Here is a 15943-nt window from a genome sequence, read left to right as displayed (position 1 = left end):
TCCCATGGCCTTCTCCGTGTGCCCTTTTCTATCTCTCCCAAGGATGCTCTAGTTGGATTTAGGACCCACCGTAATCCAACTAGGTTTCCTCCCCATCCTTACCTTGTTTACACCTTCGAAGACCCTGTTTATAAATGAGATCACATTCGGGGGTTCTGGGAGGATGGAAAGATTTGGCGGGGGCTCTCCACCCACTCCACCTCCTTCCTCGCCTGCGCCTCGCGACTTCACTTTCCTCTCGTCTGTCAGTCCCCAAATCCATGGAGATCTCTCTCTCTCTCTCTCTCTGACGTCTAGGCTTTCGCCCGTGCTGTTGCCTCCATCCAGGGCACTGGTTCTCAAACTTGGCTGCACGTTGGGATCACTTGAGGAGTTATGAAAAGAAGTATGATGCCGAATCCAACCAAATTTGATGGATTGGTCCGTCTGGGCATGGAGACTTTCAGAGGTCCCCCAGGGATTCGGACGTGCAGCCAAGTTTAAGGCTTGCCGACCTCGCCACCACCATCTGCCCCACCCCTCCGTCCATCCCTACATAGATGGCGCTGACCCTATAGGACCCGGGATCCCCTCTCTCTGCTCTGACAAGCCAGTTTACTTGTCAGTCTCTCCTGTGTCAGGGTAGGGACCAGCAGGTGTTAGCCAGGGCCTGGCACATAGCAACTGTCTCTAGAATGCTTGTTTAAAAAAAAATGAAAGCATGCAAACAAGCACCTCCAGGCCGCCTCTGGGAGAGAAAGGCAGGGATGAGATGGAACAGAGTCGTCCATAGGTGCAGATGCCTTGTCCCCTGAGGACCTTCCCGTGGGGTTTGTCTCTGCCCTGCAAAGGGGCCTCTCCATTCACTGCATTCAGAAAACACCTAAAGCAATTTCCCGATAAACCGTGCCCACTGAGAGCACAGCATATGTATTCACTTTGCTGGTTTTGCAGAAATTGGGGGTTGGGTCTGGGGCATGGAACAGAATATGGATTTCTCACGTGCTCTTTCTAATCTCTTGGCGTAAATGTTTTACTGAGCGATAATTATGATACGGTAACTTGCACAGGCTGTAAGTCTTCATTCAGTTCAGTGGTTTTGGACAAATGCATGTAGCTGTGTAAATACCACTCAAAACAAGACACGGAGCATTTCCTTCATCCCTGAAAGGTCCCTCGCACCCTTCGGTCCATGTCTCCTCCCCAGTCCCCCACACGCAGGCCACCGCTGTTCTGATCTCTATCACCATAGATTAGCTCTCCCTCTCCTAGAACTTCTTATAATGGAAGTTCATATTATGCAGAATGTGGTCTCTTGTGTCCGCTGCTTTGCTCAGCCTGACGTCTTGCTATCCGTCGCTGTCACCATGTGACTTGGTAGTTCTTTTCCTTTTACTGCTGAATGGTATCTGATCACATGACTATAACGATTGTGTATTTACCATTGATAGACATTTGGGTTGTTCCTGGGGTTTGAGTTTTACGGCTAAGGCTGCTATAGACAGTCTGCTTCAAGGCCTTTTGTGGAGAAATATTTTCATTTCTCTTGGGTAAATGCCTAGGATGAGATTGCTGGGTCAGAGGGCGAGGACGTTTTTCAGTTTTTGTATTTTTACTCCATAGAAGAGTGTATGAGGGTTCCACTGACGCCATGTCCTCACCAATATTGGGTTCGGGTCGTCTTTTTAATTGCAGCCATTCTCCTGAGTGTAAAAAGGTAGCTCATTGTGCTTAATTAGCATGATTGGCATTTCCCAAATGACTAATGGCTCTGAGATGTGATTCATGCATTTATTGACTCTGTCTTCTCTGGAGAAGTGTGTTTAACGTTTTTGCCCATTTTCTGTTGGGTTACTCATATTTTCATTGTTAATATGCAGTAGTTCTTAATGTATTCTGGACATGAGTCCTTTGTCAGATATATGTGTTATGAACATTTCCCCCTGGTCTGTGGCTTGCTTATTAATTTTCTTAATTGTGTCTTATGAGCATCGGTATTTTAGTTTGATGAAGTCTCTATCATCTTCTTTTCTCTTGAGATTAGTGCTCTTTGCATTTCCTCCCCAAATCTCCCTCTTTCCGAAGGTAGCAAAGATATTCTCTTACGTTTTCTTCCGGAAGCTTTTTGAAGCTTTTAGGTTTAGGGATACGATCCATCTCAGATTAATTCTTTGTGCACGGCACGAGGTAGGGCCGAGGTCCACTGTTTTCCACGGAGAAATTCCGTTGATTCCTGTGCCTTTTTCTGAAAGCAAGAGCTTAGAAAACCTAACCCTCTGTTCCTCCCTCACCTTCTTTGCTGTATTCCTTCACCTCGCTCCCCCAGGGCTGCTCTGTGAGAATCCTCGGCCTGAGTGAGACCAGACCGCCATCTTGGCTGCACTTTGCTCCGTGAATCAGAGATGCCAGTCTTGTCCATCAGCCCCCGCCAGGAGCCAAACGACCCACGTCATTCTTGTGGGCTCCTTAACGTTCGCTCTTTCCATTAAAACTCTATCTGGAGTGCATTATAAGCTGTTCTGGACACTGGGTATGCAGCAGAGACCAAAACAAAGTCCTAGCACTCGTGGAGATCACATTCTAGTGGGGAAAACGCACACACAATAAGCAAGCAGAGATCATTTCAAACAGAGCTGAGCATCATGATGAAAATGACAAGGACCGTGTGCTGGTGACTGGGGCGGGGAGTGGGGAGCGGCAGCCTGAGTCGTGCCGACCAGGGAAGACCCGTCTGAAGACATGGTATCTTAGCCTGGACCTGAGTGACGGGCGAGTATGGCCCAGCTGGAGCGTAGAGCAAGTGCAAAGGCCCTGAGGCAGGCACAAGGGGCCAGGGAAGCTGCCAGGGGTTAAAAAGTGAGGCCTGAGAGGAAGCTGGAGACTTTGGGTTTTATTCTAAGTGACATGGAAAGGCTTGAATTCTAAGTAGGGGACTGACCGGATGCGATTTATATTCTAAAACTCATTTAGCACAGTGCCTGGCGCACGGTAGATGCTAATAAATACGCGAAGACCAAATGAAGGCAGAAGGGGGACGGGAGGGACAGAACAGGGAAGAGCTAAAGGAAAACGAACAGCTGTCAATCACCCAGTGTGTGTCAAGCGCTCTCTGTGTGGCTGCCGAGTCATTGTAAGAACACTGCGAACTTGGTGGCTCTTCCCATTTAATAGATGGGAAAACTGACGCACAGAGAAGGCAAGTAACTGGCCTCGGTCACACAAGTAGTAAGAAGTCGTAAGGAGCCAAGGCAGCTGCGACATCCACATCCTGCTGGACCTCAGGACACCAAGGTTAAGCTACATCATGAGTAACAGATTAATGTGGGCTGGAACCCCAAAGGGTGACATCATTTCCTGTAAACCGGAAACCAGCTCAGCATCCCTTGGAGGGCCACAGAGCGATAGTGTCTCCCTCGAGAACCTGTAGCAGTGAGTCTTGGGGGAAAGTTGGGCGTTGGGCAGAGGGCAGGTAGGCCAGGCCTTTGTCAGCCCTTGTTCTCCAAGGTGGCTTTTAAACACTAAGAAGCCACATTTCAGAAAGAGCAGTCGTCATCATGATGGGGAGAAGCAATGTAGGGTGCTGGTTAGTAGCCGTAGGCCTGGGTTCGAATCCTGCCTCTGTCGCTTCCTAGCTGTCCAGTCCTCTGTGCCTCAGTTTCCTTGTCTATAAAGTGGGTTTATAATAGTGCCTGTCTCATCACAATAGCATAACTCCAGTGCCTCTGTTGCGGTGTGTCTCATACTTTCCTGCTTGCGACGCTCCTTGTAGCTCTCCAAGGCACACCTTACGTTCCTCTGGCTGCCACTCTGTCACTGCCGAGGGACCACAGCCCAGACTGCAAGAGGCAGGTGTGGGATTTAACAAACACTAATTGTTTCAGGTGAGCTGGCAGCCAGCAGCACACCCTGCTGTTAACAAGGAACCTAGATGGCCATCTGGCCCATGTCATGGGTGAGCCAGCTGGTGATGGCAGGAAAGTTGGGTTTAGGGGATCCCAGGATTGGGGTGGCTTCTCTGCTGATTGATTTGGTTACCTACCCCTGTGGTTACGGCGCTTTCCTGAGCTAGTTATGCAGGAGCATGGAAGGCAAAGCTACCCTTTATTGAAGATCTGCGGTGTGTTCAGCTGTCACATATATTAACTACTTCCATCCTCATCATAATCTCAGAAGACTCATCTTAAAGACTCCATTCATTCATTCATTCATTCATTCATTCATTTATTCATTCAGAAATATTTATGGAGCATCAACTTGTGCCAGTGAGCGTTTGAGGCATGAAATGCTACCTTCTCAGAGCTAATGTTCTAGCGGGTAGAGGTTAGAAGGGTTAAGTGATTTGCTAGGTCACATAACTGGAAATGGACAGGCAGAGAGCTGGGGGGTTAAAGCTGTGTCCTGTTCTCTGTCCGGGCTGCCTGGGTCCCCTAGTGACCCAGAAACTCATCAGTCGAATGGGGATTTGTGGAGCCCTCTGGACAGGCCTTGTGATATGGAGATCTGTGGGAATATTCTGATGAGGATGCCTGTTAGCACATTGGAATGGTGTAGTAATTCCCTGGACAGGAGAGAAAAATAATAGCTCCGGCTAGGGACCTGGTGCAGTCTGGATTGTGTGAGACGATAGGCCAGATAGGCCAGTGAGGCCCCGTGAAGTTCAGAGCTAGCAGGTGGTCTTATGCACCACAGACCCCATGCATTCGTGCACCCTGCACCCCGCTCCCGTGGTATACATGTTGACAGGTCCCTCCCAGAGGTGAACCCCATGCTCAGGGAGAATTGGTTCCTCTGTCCCACCCTCCCACATCCAGAGTTGACCCAGAAATGGCCAGGGCGGTGGCTGAGGGGTCTAATTGGCCTGTCTGCTGGCCCTACTCGTGGCCCCTCCCAGGCGAGGCCTGAGTCAGCACCGTGTTCTGGGCCAAGCCAGGCTCACAGCCAAGGACAGGGGCCTGATGAAGAGACAAGATGGGTTTACAGCAGCTGGAGTGCTGCGGCCAGGGGTGGTCAGTGCTCAAGCCAGAAAGCGACTGACGGGAGGACCCTTCTTACCTGGCCTGGCCGGTGTTTCCCACTGGGTCCTTCTCTGTTTTACTAAAAAGCATCCCCTTTGGAGAGTAGGATCCCAGAGTCTGGGTTCAAATCCGCCTGTTGGCCTGACTTAGCTGTGAGCTCTCTCAGACATGTCCCTTCTCTGGGAAGTTCAGTGCCCTCAGCTCTAAAATGAGAATAATTCCTGCTTTGTGGCCTTTAGAAGTTTAGCAATAAAAATAAACACAACTAACAATCATTGAGCCCTGACAAGGTCCCATGCATGTCCCACGTATGAGCTCATTTAATCTGCAAACAACCCTGTGAGGCTGGAACTCTGATTATTCCCATTTTACAGATGAGAAAACAGGCACAGAGATTAAAGGATTTGCCCAAGGTCGCTAAGCTTGGATGTCATCAAGCTCGTCTTTGAACTTGGGTCCTTACACAGCAGCATTCATACCTTTACCCGCCACCCTAAATTGCCTCATCTTGTGTGTGTTTTATCATCTATATAAACAAAAAGGTATCTGTGAGGTGCCTAGAATCCAAGGCACTCTCTGTGGCAGCTGTAATTATTCGCTGTTATTGGCAGAACCCACCCACTCTGCACAAATGAACTCCCCCGACGAGCCTCTCCCACCTCTCTCCTATGACTGGGCAAACTGCAGACAGTCAGGCCGTGATGTCCCATTTCCAGGCCGACTCAGGCCAACCTGGGGGACCCCGCACCAGTGTATTCTCCCTGTTGAGCCTTTGTAGCCCTGTTCCCCACCAGCCGCTGTTGCTGGTAAGAGCAAACACCCAAACCAGTTAAATCAACAGCGCCCTGTTGATTCAGAGCTCATAAAACACAGGAGCCTCAAGTCGCTTTATGATGTGCCAGAATCCGGGGGCAGGAGGGAAGCCTGGGGAAATCTCTTGGCGAGGGCCACCTCAAAACTCAAGCTGGAGCGAAGGTCTAGGCTTCTCCACAGGCGAGGCCCACGATGGCTTTAAAACAGAGCCCCTGCGTATGTGGTGTGGATGGCCCAGAATCTCTGATGATTGAAAAGCTGATCTGGGGGTCAGTGGGAGCTGGTGGAGGTGCAGGCTGGGAGGCCCAGTGGCTTTCTGAGATCTCTCCCATAGGTGCTGGGTGCTGTCACCCCAGTCAGCAGCCACTGGTGTTAGAGGTTGCATCAGAGAGGCAGAAGGGAACTGGACCCCAGGAGGATAATTTTAGTTGCTGTTTGCCTCTCTTCAGTTCCTCTTTCAGAGGCTAATTGGGTTCGTTTGCTTTGCCTCTGGGCTCTCTGAGGATGCCAGGGCCTCCCCTGGAGGAGGTCCCCTTGTCCTCAGGTAGCCTTTTAAGTGTGGAACTTGGCTGTCAAACAAATGTGGGTAACAACTCACCTGGAAAGATTGTTCAAATGCAAATGTCCAGCTTCCTCTAAAAGTTTCAAGAGCAGTGGGTCAGGGGTATGTATGGCCTGGGTGTCTGCATTTTCATTAAGCGCCTCCCCCAACCAGGGGACCTCACGCTGAGAAATGCTGGCAGTCGGGCTCAAGAAACCTGGGTTAGGGTTTGGGATCCGCCACAGACAACAGTGACGAGAGCAGTAACATGTAGACGTGTGGATGTGGTCAGCACACATTTGCTGAAGTATATAAGACAATAACACTTAGCCGGTGCCTAGCACACGCCACTGCTCAAGAAACCCACAGCTTTCAGTCTGGTTAAACTTGCTGCCTTATTGATTGATCCAAACACGCTTTCTGTGAATTCTCCCATTGAATTCTCACCAGTACTGGTGAGATGGGTCCATGAACAGCCCCATTTTTCAGATGAGAAAACTGAGGTTTAGAACTGGGAAGCCCCGCCCAGGGATCCCCTTGTGGGGGACTGGAGTGGAACAGAGGTTTGTCTGGTGTGACGGCTTCGCCCGGTCAGGAGCTGCCCCCCCGAAGAAGCTGAGTTCTGAGTGTCTGTTTTTCTGCCTGTAAAATGGCAATCATCGTGTTTTCCTTGATTATCCACTAGGGCTGCGGTTTAAGGCTTCAGAAAGATAGATAACAAATGAGAAAACATTTTGAAAATGGCCGAGCAAGGAAGAAAGAGGCTTTTGAAATTATTGGTAGTGGAGACTGGTTTCTTGAACGGTTACTGTGTGCTAGGCACTGGCTACGTGTTTTTGTCTTATGTTAGATGTATATATTTTTAATTGTGGCAAACACACATAACACAAAATTCACCATTTTAAAGTACACAATTCATTGGCATTTGGCACATTCATTAGTATAATGTCGTGTAGCTGCCACCACTTTCTAGTTTCGGAACTTTTTCATCATCCCAAAAGGAAACCCCAGACCCCTTAGCAGACACTCCCCAGACCCATCCACGTTCTGTCTCACTGGATTCGCCTGTTCTGAACATTTCACAGAAAGGGGATCACATAACACTTGTCCTTTTGTGTCTGGCTCCTGCTGCTCGGCATAATGTTTTGGGGGTTCATCCACATTGTAGCATGAATCAGTACTTCATTCTTTTCGTTGGCTGAGTGGTATTTCTGTAATATAATAGACCACATTTGGTTTATCCATTCATCCATTGATGGATATCTGGGTTATTGATATTAGATGTTTTACCGCATATATGCTGACCATGTCCACGTGCTTAATGCAGAGGGCAGGGACTGTTCGGATTTTATTATTATTTTTTTATATGATGTATTTTATCCTCTTTCTCAAAAAATATTTTGTCTGGGTCCACAATTGATAATTATTTTCCTTAAGCACAATGAAAATATTATTCCACCATGTTTTGCCTTCTATTATTACTTTTTTTAAAAAATTAAAGTATCGTTGGCAATATATAATAATATAAATAACACTAAATTAGCTTCAGGTTTACAACATAGCGATCTGACATTTATTGTCCTCACTGTGTGATCAGTGCAGTTAGTCTAGTAACCATCTGTCACCATACAAAATTATTGCAATATTGACTATTTTTTGTATGCTGTACATTATACTCGTGTACCTCTAGTGTATGTGTGTGGCTGGAGGTTTTTACCTCTTATTCCGCTTCACCCCTTCCCCGACCCCAGCCTGTTAGGATTTTACAGAGGAGGCATCCGTGACTCAGAGAGGTGAAGCGACTTGCCCAGGGTCACACACCAGGGAGGTGGCAGAGGTAGGACTTGAAACTATGGCTTTCTAACCCCAGAGCCCAAACAGCAGTAAACCGAGAAGGCTCCTGTGGCTTCTGAGGTCCTGTCTTATCCTGCTGAGACAGCACCTCAGATAAAACCTGTGGTGACTTATTGGAATCATTAAGGATTTAAAAAAAAAAAATCGTGCTGGGGTCCTCTGCTCAGACCATTGAAGTCAGAATCTCCAGAACAGTGGTTCTCAACCTGGGACGATTTTGGCTGCCTCTTCCCCAAGGGAGGCAATTTCGGCTGTCCGCAGGGAGGGGATGCTACTGGCATCCATTGAGTAGAAGCCGGAGATCCTGTTCCACATCTTACAGTGCACAGGACAACCCCTCAACGCAGCATGACCCAGCCCAAATGTCAGTAGTGACCAGGTTGAAAAACCCTGCTCTAGACTTAGGGCCTGGGGGAAGTCATCATGTTTTAAACTCCCCAGCTGATTCGCATGCGCAGCCAGAGCTAAGCAGTGCTTCTCCAACTAGATCGTACACTGAGAATCCGCTGGATTCCTTGTTAAGATGCAGATTTGGGTTTAACAGGTCGAGGGTGGGGGCGGGGTTAGGTTCTGCATTTCTAACTAGCTCCCAGGGGTGCTACCATTCCTGGCCAGCACTTTGAGCAGTAAGACTGGAGTACGGATAAAAGCTTGCAGGAAGCCTGACTGGACTCTCATTGTTCTCTTTAAATTTTCATTAAAAAAGATAGTTTTCCTTAAGTAAGGAGAAGGGGTGGGAAATGCAGATTTGGCAAAGAAAGAGTCAACTGGTTGCTTAAAACTGTGAGGCTTTGACGGGAGGTTGCTTTAGGAAATAGACAAGTTGTGTTCACAGCAATGCACAGTGATTCACAGAGTGGCTGGCCAGGCCAGACTCCAGGCCGGCAGGGAGAGCTCACGGCCACGTCCAGCCCCTGGCCTGGCTGGCTGTGAGCCCTTGGCCAGCTTGACCAGTAGCGATGACTCAGGCTTTCCACCTGTGAAAAGGGACAGATGGCTCTTACCGCCTCCCCACCCATCCCTGGGTCCACGTGCCCCCAGCTGCCCCCCAAACTCATCAAAGGCAGAGCTTAAAAGCCAGGACCTGCTTTTCCAGGCGATGTGGCTGCTGTTTTCACTGGTAATACACCTCCATTTGTAGGAGCTCAATTAGGAAGTCACACAAAACTCCTGTATTGAAAGAAAGGTTTAATAACCCAGCCCATGTGGGAGAAATTAGCTTCTGTGGACAGGCAGCCCCCGGGAACAGCGCTGGCTGGCTGGTCCCTGAGAACAGGGAGCCCGGGCGGAGCGAGGATGGGGAGACTGTCAGGGGATTGTTGTGAGTTGTCGGGTTGCACTTTCAAAGTGAAATGTCTGGGAGCGTCTGGCTGGTCCACAACAGACTCCTTAGATGTCGCCAAGTGCAAGGTTGCTCCCGAAAGAGCTCGTTTCAACGTGGCTCCAGGGCGGATGGAGGGGGGGTGCTCGCCACCTGGAGGCCCAGGCCGGCCAGGAGGGAAGGGCTAGGTTCGGACCTCGGGCCCCACACGGCTGCTGCCCCAGCTCCGGATGGGGAGGTCCGCAGGCCCCTGGCACAGGAAGGGCTGGCCCTGCGCCCAGTTCTTGGGCTCCGGGAGGAACGCCAGGGGCTCAGGCTGACTCACCGAGGGGAGGGCCGGCCTCTGCAGCCCACGCTGCCAAGGCCGGGAGGCCCGAGCAGATGGGTCCCTCATGCTGGCTCGGACCCGTTTCTCACCCTGCCCAGAAAAGGGGGCTGGAGAGGGTCTCCATTCTTTCCTGCAGGAAAGATGGCTGGCTGGAGTGGCTGAGGGATGGGGCTCCAGAGCTGCACAGACCAGCTTTCGAAGGTTCACGTTTAAGCCTCACCACCTACCCTTGGCCAGATGGTGACCTTGACTTCTCTTAGCTTTAGTTTTCTCCTCAGTCGAATGTGAATAATTTTAATACTTCCTTCCTTAGAAGCTTGCTGTGTGCATTTAGGTCTATCACTGCAGTGAGCGCTCAGCATACACCTGCCCATTCTCCGTCTTTCACTGTGGTGGATAGAGGTGAAGATGCAGATATATAGGGACATTGAGAAACGTATGGATACGCGTGTCAAGATATATTCGGATATATCCATATCCGCCCCCATCCACCCGTCCATCTGTCCATCCATCCCAAGCTCCTCCTAGTAAACCCTGGGCACTGTTCTTGGCCCTGTTCCAGCGGTGCTCAAAGCAAAGCCCCTCCCTCCTGGGGCTTATATTCTAGTTGGGGTAGAGAGAGACCTGAACCAATAAAGTTCCGTGGAGCATATCTGAGAGTGGAAAGTTCTTTGCCAAAAAGCAAAGCGGGGTAAAGCAGCCTAAAGGAAAGAGAGGGAGAGAGACACTGAAGGACAGACGGCCAGGGGTTGGGTCCCACTGTTCTCATTGCGGGGGGATGGGGGGGTGGAAGGGTGGGGTAAGGAGGTGACATTTGAGTCGAATCTGCAAGAGGCGAGGAAGGGAACCATACAGGTCAGTCAGGGCAAACCTTCCAGAGAGAGGGACTTGGACATGCCCACGGTTAAAGACAGGAACGTGCTTAGAGTGTTTGAGGGACGGTGAGAACGTTCTAGAAGTATGGCTGGAGCGGCATCGGCCAGGGGGAGTTCTGGGAAAGGAGGTCAGCGAGGTGGTGGGGGCCGATCGTGGCTGCGTGGAAGCCCATGTCCGGCCTGGGAATGAATTCCAAAGTGGATAAATACGTGCAAACCGTTCAGAAACAGGGTCCTGCAGTTTCACATGCCTGACCCCTTCGAGTGCTTGCTGCCGTCAAGGGCAAAAGGACAGTATACTGTAGCCAAGGAAGTGTCTTACGGAAAAGTCAGCCTCATAAACAATGAAGAAAATATCCCATTGTCATTCGCCTTCCCTTCGATCGGAGGACAGACCCCTGCCTCTTGATTCGTGACAACAAAGTGTGGGGTTAGGAGAAATTTCGCCCAGACAACTTGGGGCACTTTTACAAGAACATAATATTTGCAGAGTCAGGTTGCCACGGGTGACGGTTCCACATTTAGCGATGGCAGCAGGCGACCAAGGCGGGCAGAGCGTGTCCTGTCGCGTCGCCGTGAAATCGGAAAGCCTCTTTGGGGTGCCCTCCCCTGACTTCTCGTTCTCTTGCCCTCAGCCCAGCGGTCTGCCCACGAGCTGCCCATGGTGGAAAGACAGGACATCGACAGCTGCCTGGTCTACGGGGGCCAGCAGATGATCCTCACGGGACAGAACTTCACGGCCGAGTCGAAAGTCGTGTTCACGGAGAAGACCACAGGTCAGGGCGCCTTCGAGCTCTTTCGCGTCCGTTGGCGCCATGCGAAAGCCAGCGTCTTTCTGTTCCAAGCGGCGCGGATCTGGGGGCAGATCCCACTGTATAGCATTTCGCATTCCACTCGTTTTACTCACTGTGACAGGCGTCCCACGTCCCGCGTGATTTCGATGTTGACACGGTTCACCATCGCGTGAACCTGCCCCGGTGTGTTTTAGCTGATCCCGAGTTGTTTCCTGTGATGATAAGGTTGGCTCCCAGCCCCAATTCTTTAACATCATTATTTTTTACATATAGAACAACACTTTTTCAACTTTTTACTATTTTCAAGAAGGGAAGCCAACCGTCGTGGTGATTAAGCGTGCCTGCTCCGTACCCAGAGATCCTGGGTTCACGTCTGGCTCTGTTACATGCTTGCTCTGTGATCGTAGGCAAATCACCTAACCTTTCTGTGCCTACATGTTCTATATATAGATCGATCATAACAAGACGGTTGTCACAAGGTTAAATGAGTTACTACATGTTAAGCAATTATAATAGCACCAAGTATATCATAAACTGATAAACATTGGCATTTATATTTTTATTATCAATAGCATCGCAATTAATCTTTGAGTACTTTTAGGATTAATTAATTAATCTTTTACACATGACCCTCTGTTTTTAAAATTTATTTGGAGTGTATTCCTGGCAGTGGGATTTTGGATAATCATCGTAAGGGTTTTAAATCCCGTTTGCCGAGTTACCGTCCAGAACTCTACAAACTGTAACTTCCATCGACAGCGTGTCAGTAACGGTTTCACCCCTCCCAGAAGTGCCGTTTTGTTTTTTTTTTAATTAAAAAAAGTTGCCGAATCGATGCTAATTTTTACTTTGCACTCCGTTGCTCTGAGAGGTTTATGTTTTTGTTTATCAGCCATGTGTATTCTTTCTTCTATGCGCTGTTTGGTAATGTGTTTTGCCCATAAGGATGTGAAAAAAAAAAAAAAAAGATCAGAAGTAGGAAAAATATCAGGTTATGCAATTATGTGATAGTTGTAGATGCCAGACTTAGGTTTATTTATCTGTTTATTTTTCTAATGGGCATGGTTTCAGGAGGTTCATTCACAGGGGTATTGGTGTTGGTCTCTTTATTACCCTTAGGGTGATCCAGAGAATATAACAGGCAGGCTGTCTGGTCGTGGGGCTTGTGCACCGCACAAGGCTACCTCCTCTGGGGGCTGCCACTCAGACTGGATATATCGTCTATGTGTGAATTACTAAGACACCTGCTGACAGGAGGAAGCCTTGAGTGTCTGGGAAAAGGGATGCTTCTTCCCAGTTCACATAAAGCCTCCTCTGGGGATGGGCCCTGTGACCAGGACATGGGAACTGCTTTCGCACACTTTGAAAGCACAGTAGAAGGCAGCATTGAAAAAGGCATTAGGTAAGGCTGTGGCATTGGGAGCTGGAGACGGATGAATGGGTTTGAGAGTGGTTTAGAAGGCACATGGTTGGTCACAGTGAGTTTGAAGGGCAGCGGTGGTGTAGCGAGGGGTTAGGAACACAGACATTTAAATGGATGCATTGTATTCTATCATATGGTCATCCAACACTTTATTTAACCATTGCCCTTTTATTGGGCATTAGGCTCCTTCCACATCTGCGCTATTATAAGTAATGCAGTGAGGAACGTCTTCTACGTTCGTTTTGTCAGCTAGATGGGAACTCACACTCTTGAGCCAGTCTGCTTGTGTTCAAAACTCAATCCCACTACTGCCGACCTGTGCGACCTTGGGCAAGTCACTTATCTTCTCTGATCAACAGTTTCCTTGTCTGTATAAGGAAGATGGCAGTCCTATCTGATAGGATGGTCATGAGATTAAGAGTTCATACATGTTAAGTACTTATAAAATGTTTGGTATATAGTAAGTGCACAGCATATGGTGGCTATCGCTATTTGTTACTTCCTGTATGTGGTGTAGTGGATTCGAGAAGGCATGCATGTTTTCGAGCAGCTTGGGGGGAGGCATATTTCTGAGGTGGTAGAACAATGTAAAATGTTCTCTATAGCAAGAATTTGTGAGGCTCGGGTAAGTCAGAGACCAAACCAACGTAGCTGAAATAGGCACTGTTTAACACTGGGAAATGCTTTGATGGGCAGGAGGAGGCCAGGGCAGAGAGATCTCCCGGGGCTAGGTAGAGACGTGGCCTTGGTTTGGTCTGCACATGGTACGGTCACAGGGAGTCAAGATGGGTTCTTGGGCAGGAGAGGGGCATGAACGGTCAGTGACCAGGGAAGCTTTAGCCTTTCCGGTTTCAATGCATCTTCTGTACTGGGAAACCATCCTGCTGGCCTTCTGCTGACTTTCACAGGAAGTGTGTGGCTTCAAAACGCCATGTTAGCAGGGAAAAGTGCTAATAAGACACAGACAACTTGCTATCTATCCACGTGCAGGTCGGCAGTGTCTGTGAGGGCCAACGGAACTGTGCAGGGATGGCTCGGAGGCCAGGTCCTACCAAGTTCTCCTGGAGTTAGGAGCCAGCGGCTTTCAGTTGCCCAGAGAGTCCACATTCTTATGAAGCTAGTCAAGGGCATCAGTTAAGTGTTTGTCGAATGAAGGGACAATGAATGAATGAATGGCATTTACTCTCTAGCCTTCTCTTGGTTTTGGAAGAAATTTCACAGTTTACATCTTACCGGAAGGAAAGCTCAGAGCCTGTTTGGACTTTGCAAAGTTACGTGTTAATGAAAGAGCAGTAATAACAGCTCCCTATGGTCGAATTCACCTGTGGGCGGGCCCTTCGCCTGCCACCCTCTGCCTATTGTCTCCACGAACCCGGCATCCGTGGGAGGCAGATGGCTGAGCTTGGAGAAGTCAGGGCACTTAATTGAGATCATATCCAGCATTGTCCTGTAGTTCTACCTCCCCAGGTCTCAACTTCCATCTCTGTAAAATGAGTTAGTAACAATCCTTTCGTCCTGGAGTTAAATGCATAAATGAGTGGCATGGACTTGGTGCAGAGGGAGTGTTCACTGAATGTCTGTTATTGTTTTTATGGTCTCTCCAGCGTTATCATAGCTTAGGCCATGTACATGGTTTATATTACACACACTGCCCCGGGGGCTGGCCTGGGCAGGGCAAGCTGTGCAGGGCTGCGTGCTATGGCGGTCACAGGTACAAGCTCTGAAGTCAGATGGCCTGGGTTCGAATCCATGATCTGCATTTAGCAGCTGTGTCATCCTGGGTAAGTCTCTTTACCTCTCTGAGCCAATATTTCCTCTTTTGTGAAAATAGAGATGATTTACTTCTCTCAAGAGGTGAGACGATTAAATGACATCATACAGATTAGGCTCTTTGCATAGAGCTTGGCGCATTATAGATGCTCATTAAATGTCAGCGTCTGTTATTATTACATTTAGTCTGTGGTAGGACAGAGAGGAGTTTGAGTTTATCTCATGGAACCAAGAGACTTTGAAAACAGTAATAGGTTTAATAATAAACTGTGTGCCAGGCCTTGCCCTACGCGCTTCATACATATTAACTAATCTGATTCTTCGTGACAGCTCTACAAGAGAGCTACTTTCCCCCAGTTTTCCTGATGAGAAACTGAGCATAGAGAGATTAAGTAACTTAGTCAAGATCACACAGCTAGTAAATGGCAGTGCTGAGTTTGACCCCAGGCAGCCTGGCTCCGGCGTCTGCACCCTTGACTGTTAGCTGTTCTACTCTGAAAAAGCTTAGAATCAGGTTAACTGGCTGAAGACCTTTCAGCTGCTCTGAGCCACCGACTTGAACCATTTTGTGGTGACAAAGAGCCCTGAATTCTTCACAGGGTCATTGGGTCGAGAGGATGCGGTTCGAACCCTTTCACGTCTAACTACAGAATCCGAGGTGACTGTGGTTCCTGGGTTGATGCCAGCAGAAAAGTGGGGGCCTCAGAGATGCCTCTGAACCCCCAGAGAAGAGGCGGGCTTCCTAGTGGGATGCCTGGCTCCCCATGGCTCTGACAGACAGGCAGGTGGCTTTGCCTCTGCAGGAAGCTGGTCCTGCTCTTTTGACCCCAAAAAACTCGCTTCCCAGCCCAGGGCCTCCTTCTGCACGGGGAATCCCTGTTGCTTAACTTCTTTTTTCCAAAACGCATCCCCGTTCCCGTCTCCATGGACAGCTTGGCCGGCAAGGGCGCTGTGGGGCGGGGTGGAGTGGAACAGCTGAAGTTTTCCAAGGAAAGGGGAACCCCAGCTGGTTCTCACATCAAGGAAAGGTGACAGCCTCCTGGGCTAATCTTAGCCCCCACGTTGGGTCATCGGCACCACCCGCTCCAACGTTCTTTTTATAGCCGTCGACCGAAATGGAATTGGTGGTTTCCACTCCAGCAGGATGACAAATTGGAGAACGGTGAAAAAACAGGGCAGCGGGGGGTGGGGGGGGCAGCATGGCGTTTCTTAAGTTAGAAAAAGCTCGGT

At 49.2% G+C, this 15943-nt stretch overlaps 1 protein-coding gene across 7 annotated transcripts in view; it reads left to right on the top strand.

Moving 5' to 3' along the window:
- NFATC2 (nuclear factor of activated T cells 2) overlaps positions 1-15943 on the top strand; it is a 145666-nt gene that overhangs the window by 74820 nt on the left and 54903 nt on the right. For all 7 annotated transcript variants that reach the window (XM_025039982.1, XM_015597190.2, XM_015597193.2 and 4 more), the window contains exon 6: positions 11362-11502. In XM_025039982.1, coding sequence (XP_024895750.1) covers positions 11362-11502 — 141 coding nt within the window. The remainder of the gene's footprint in view (positions 1-11361; positions 11503-15943) is intronic.

This window comes from Pteropus alecto, unplaced genomic scaffold, assembly GCF_000325575.1.
Source record: "Pteropus alecto unplaced genomic scaffold, ASM32557v1 scaffold45, whole genome shotgun sequence".
Classification (NCBI taxonomy): domain Eukaryota; kingdom Metazoa; phylum Chordata; class Mammalia; order Chiroptera; family Pteropodidae; genus Pteropus; species Pteropus alecto.
This window is presented reverse-complemented; position numbering and strand designations above follow the sequence as displayed.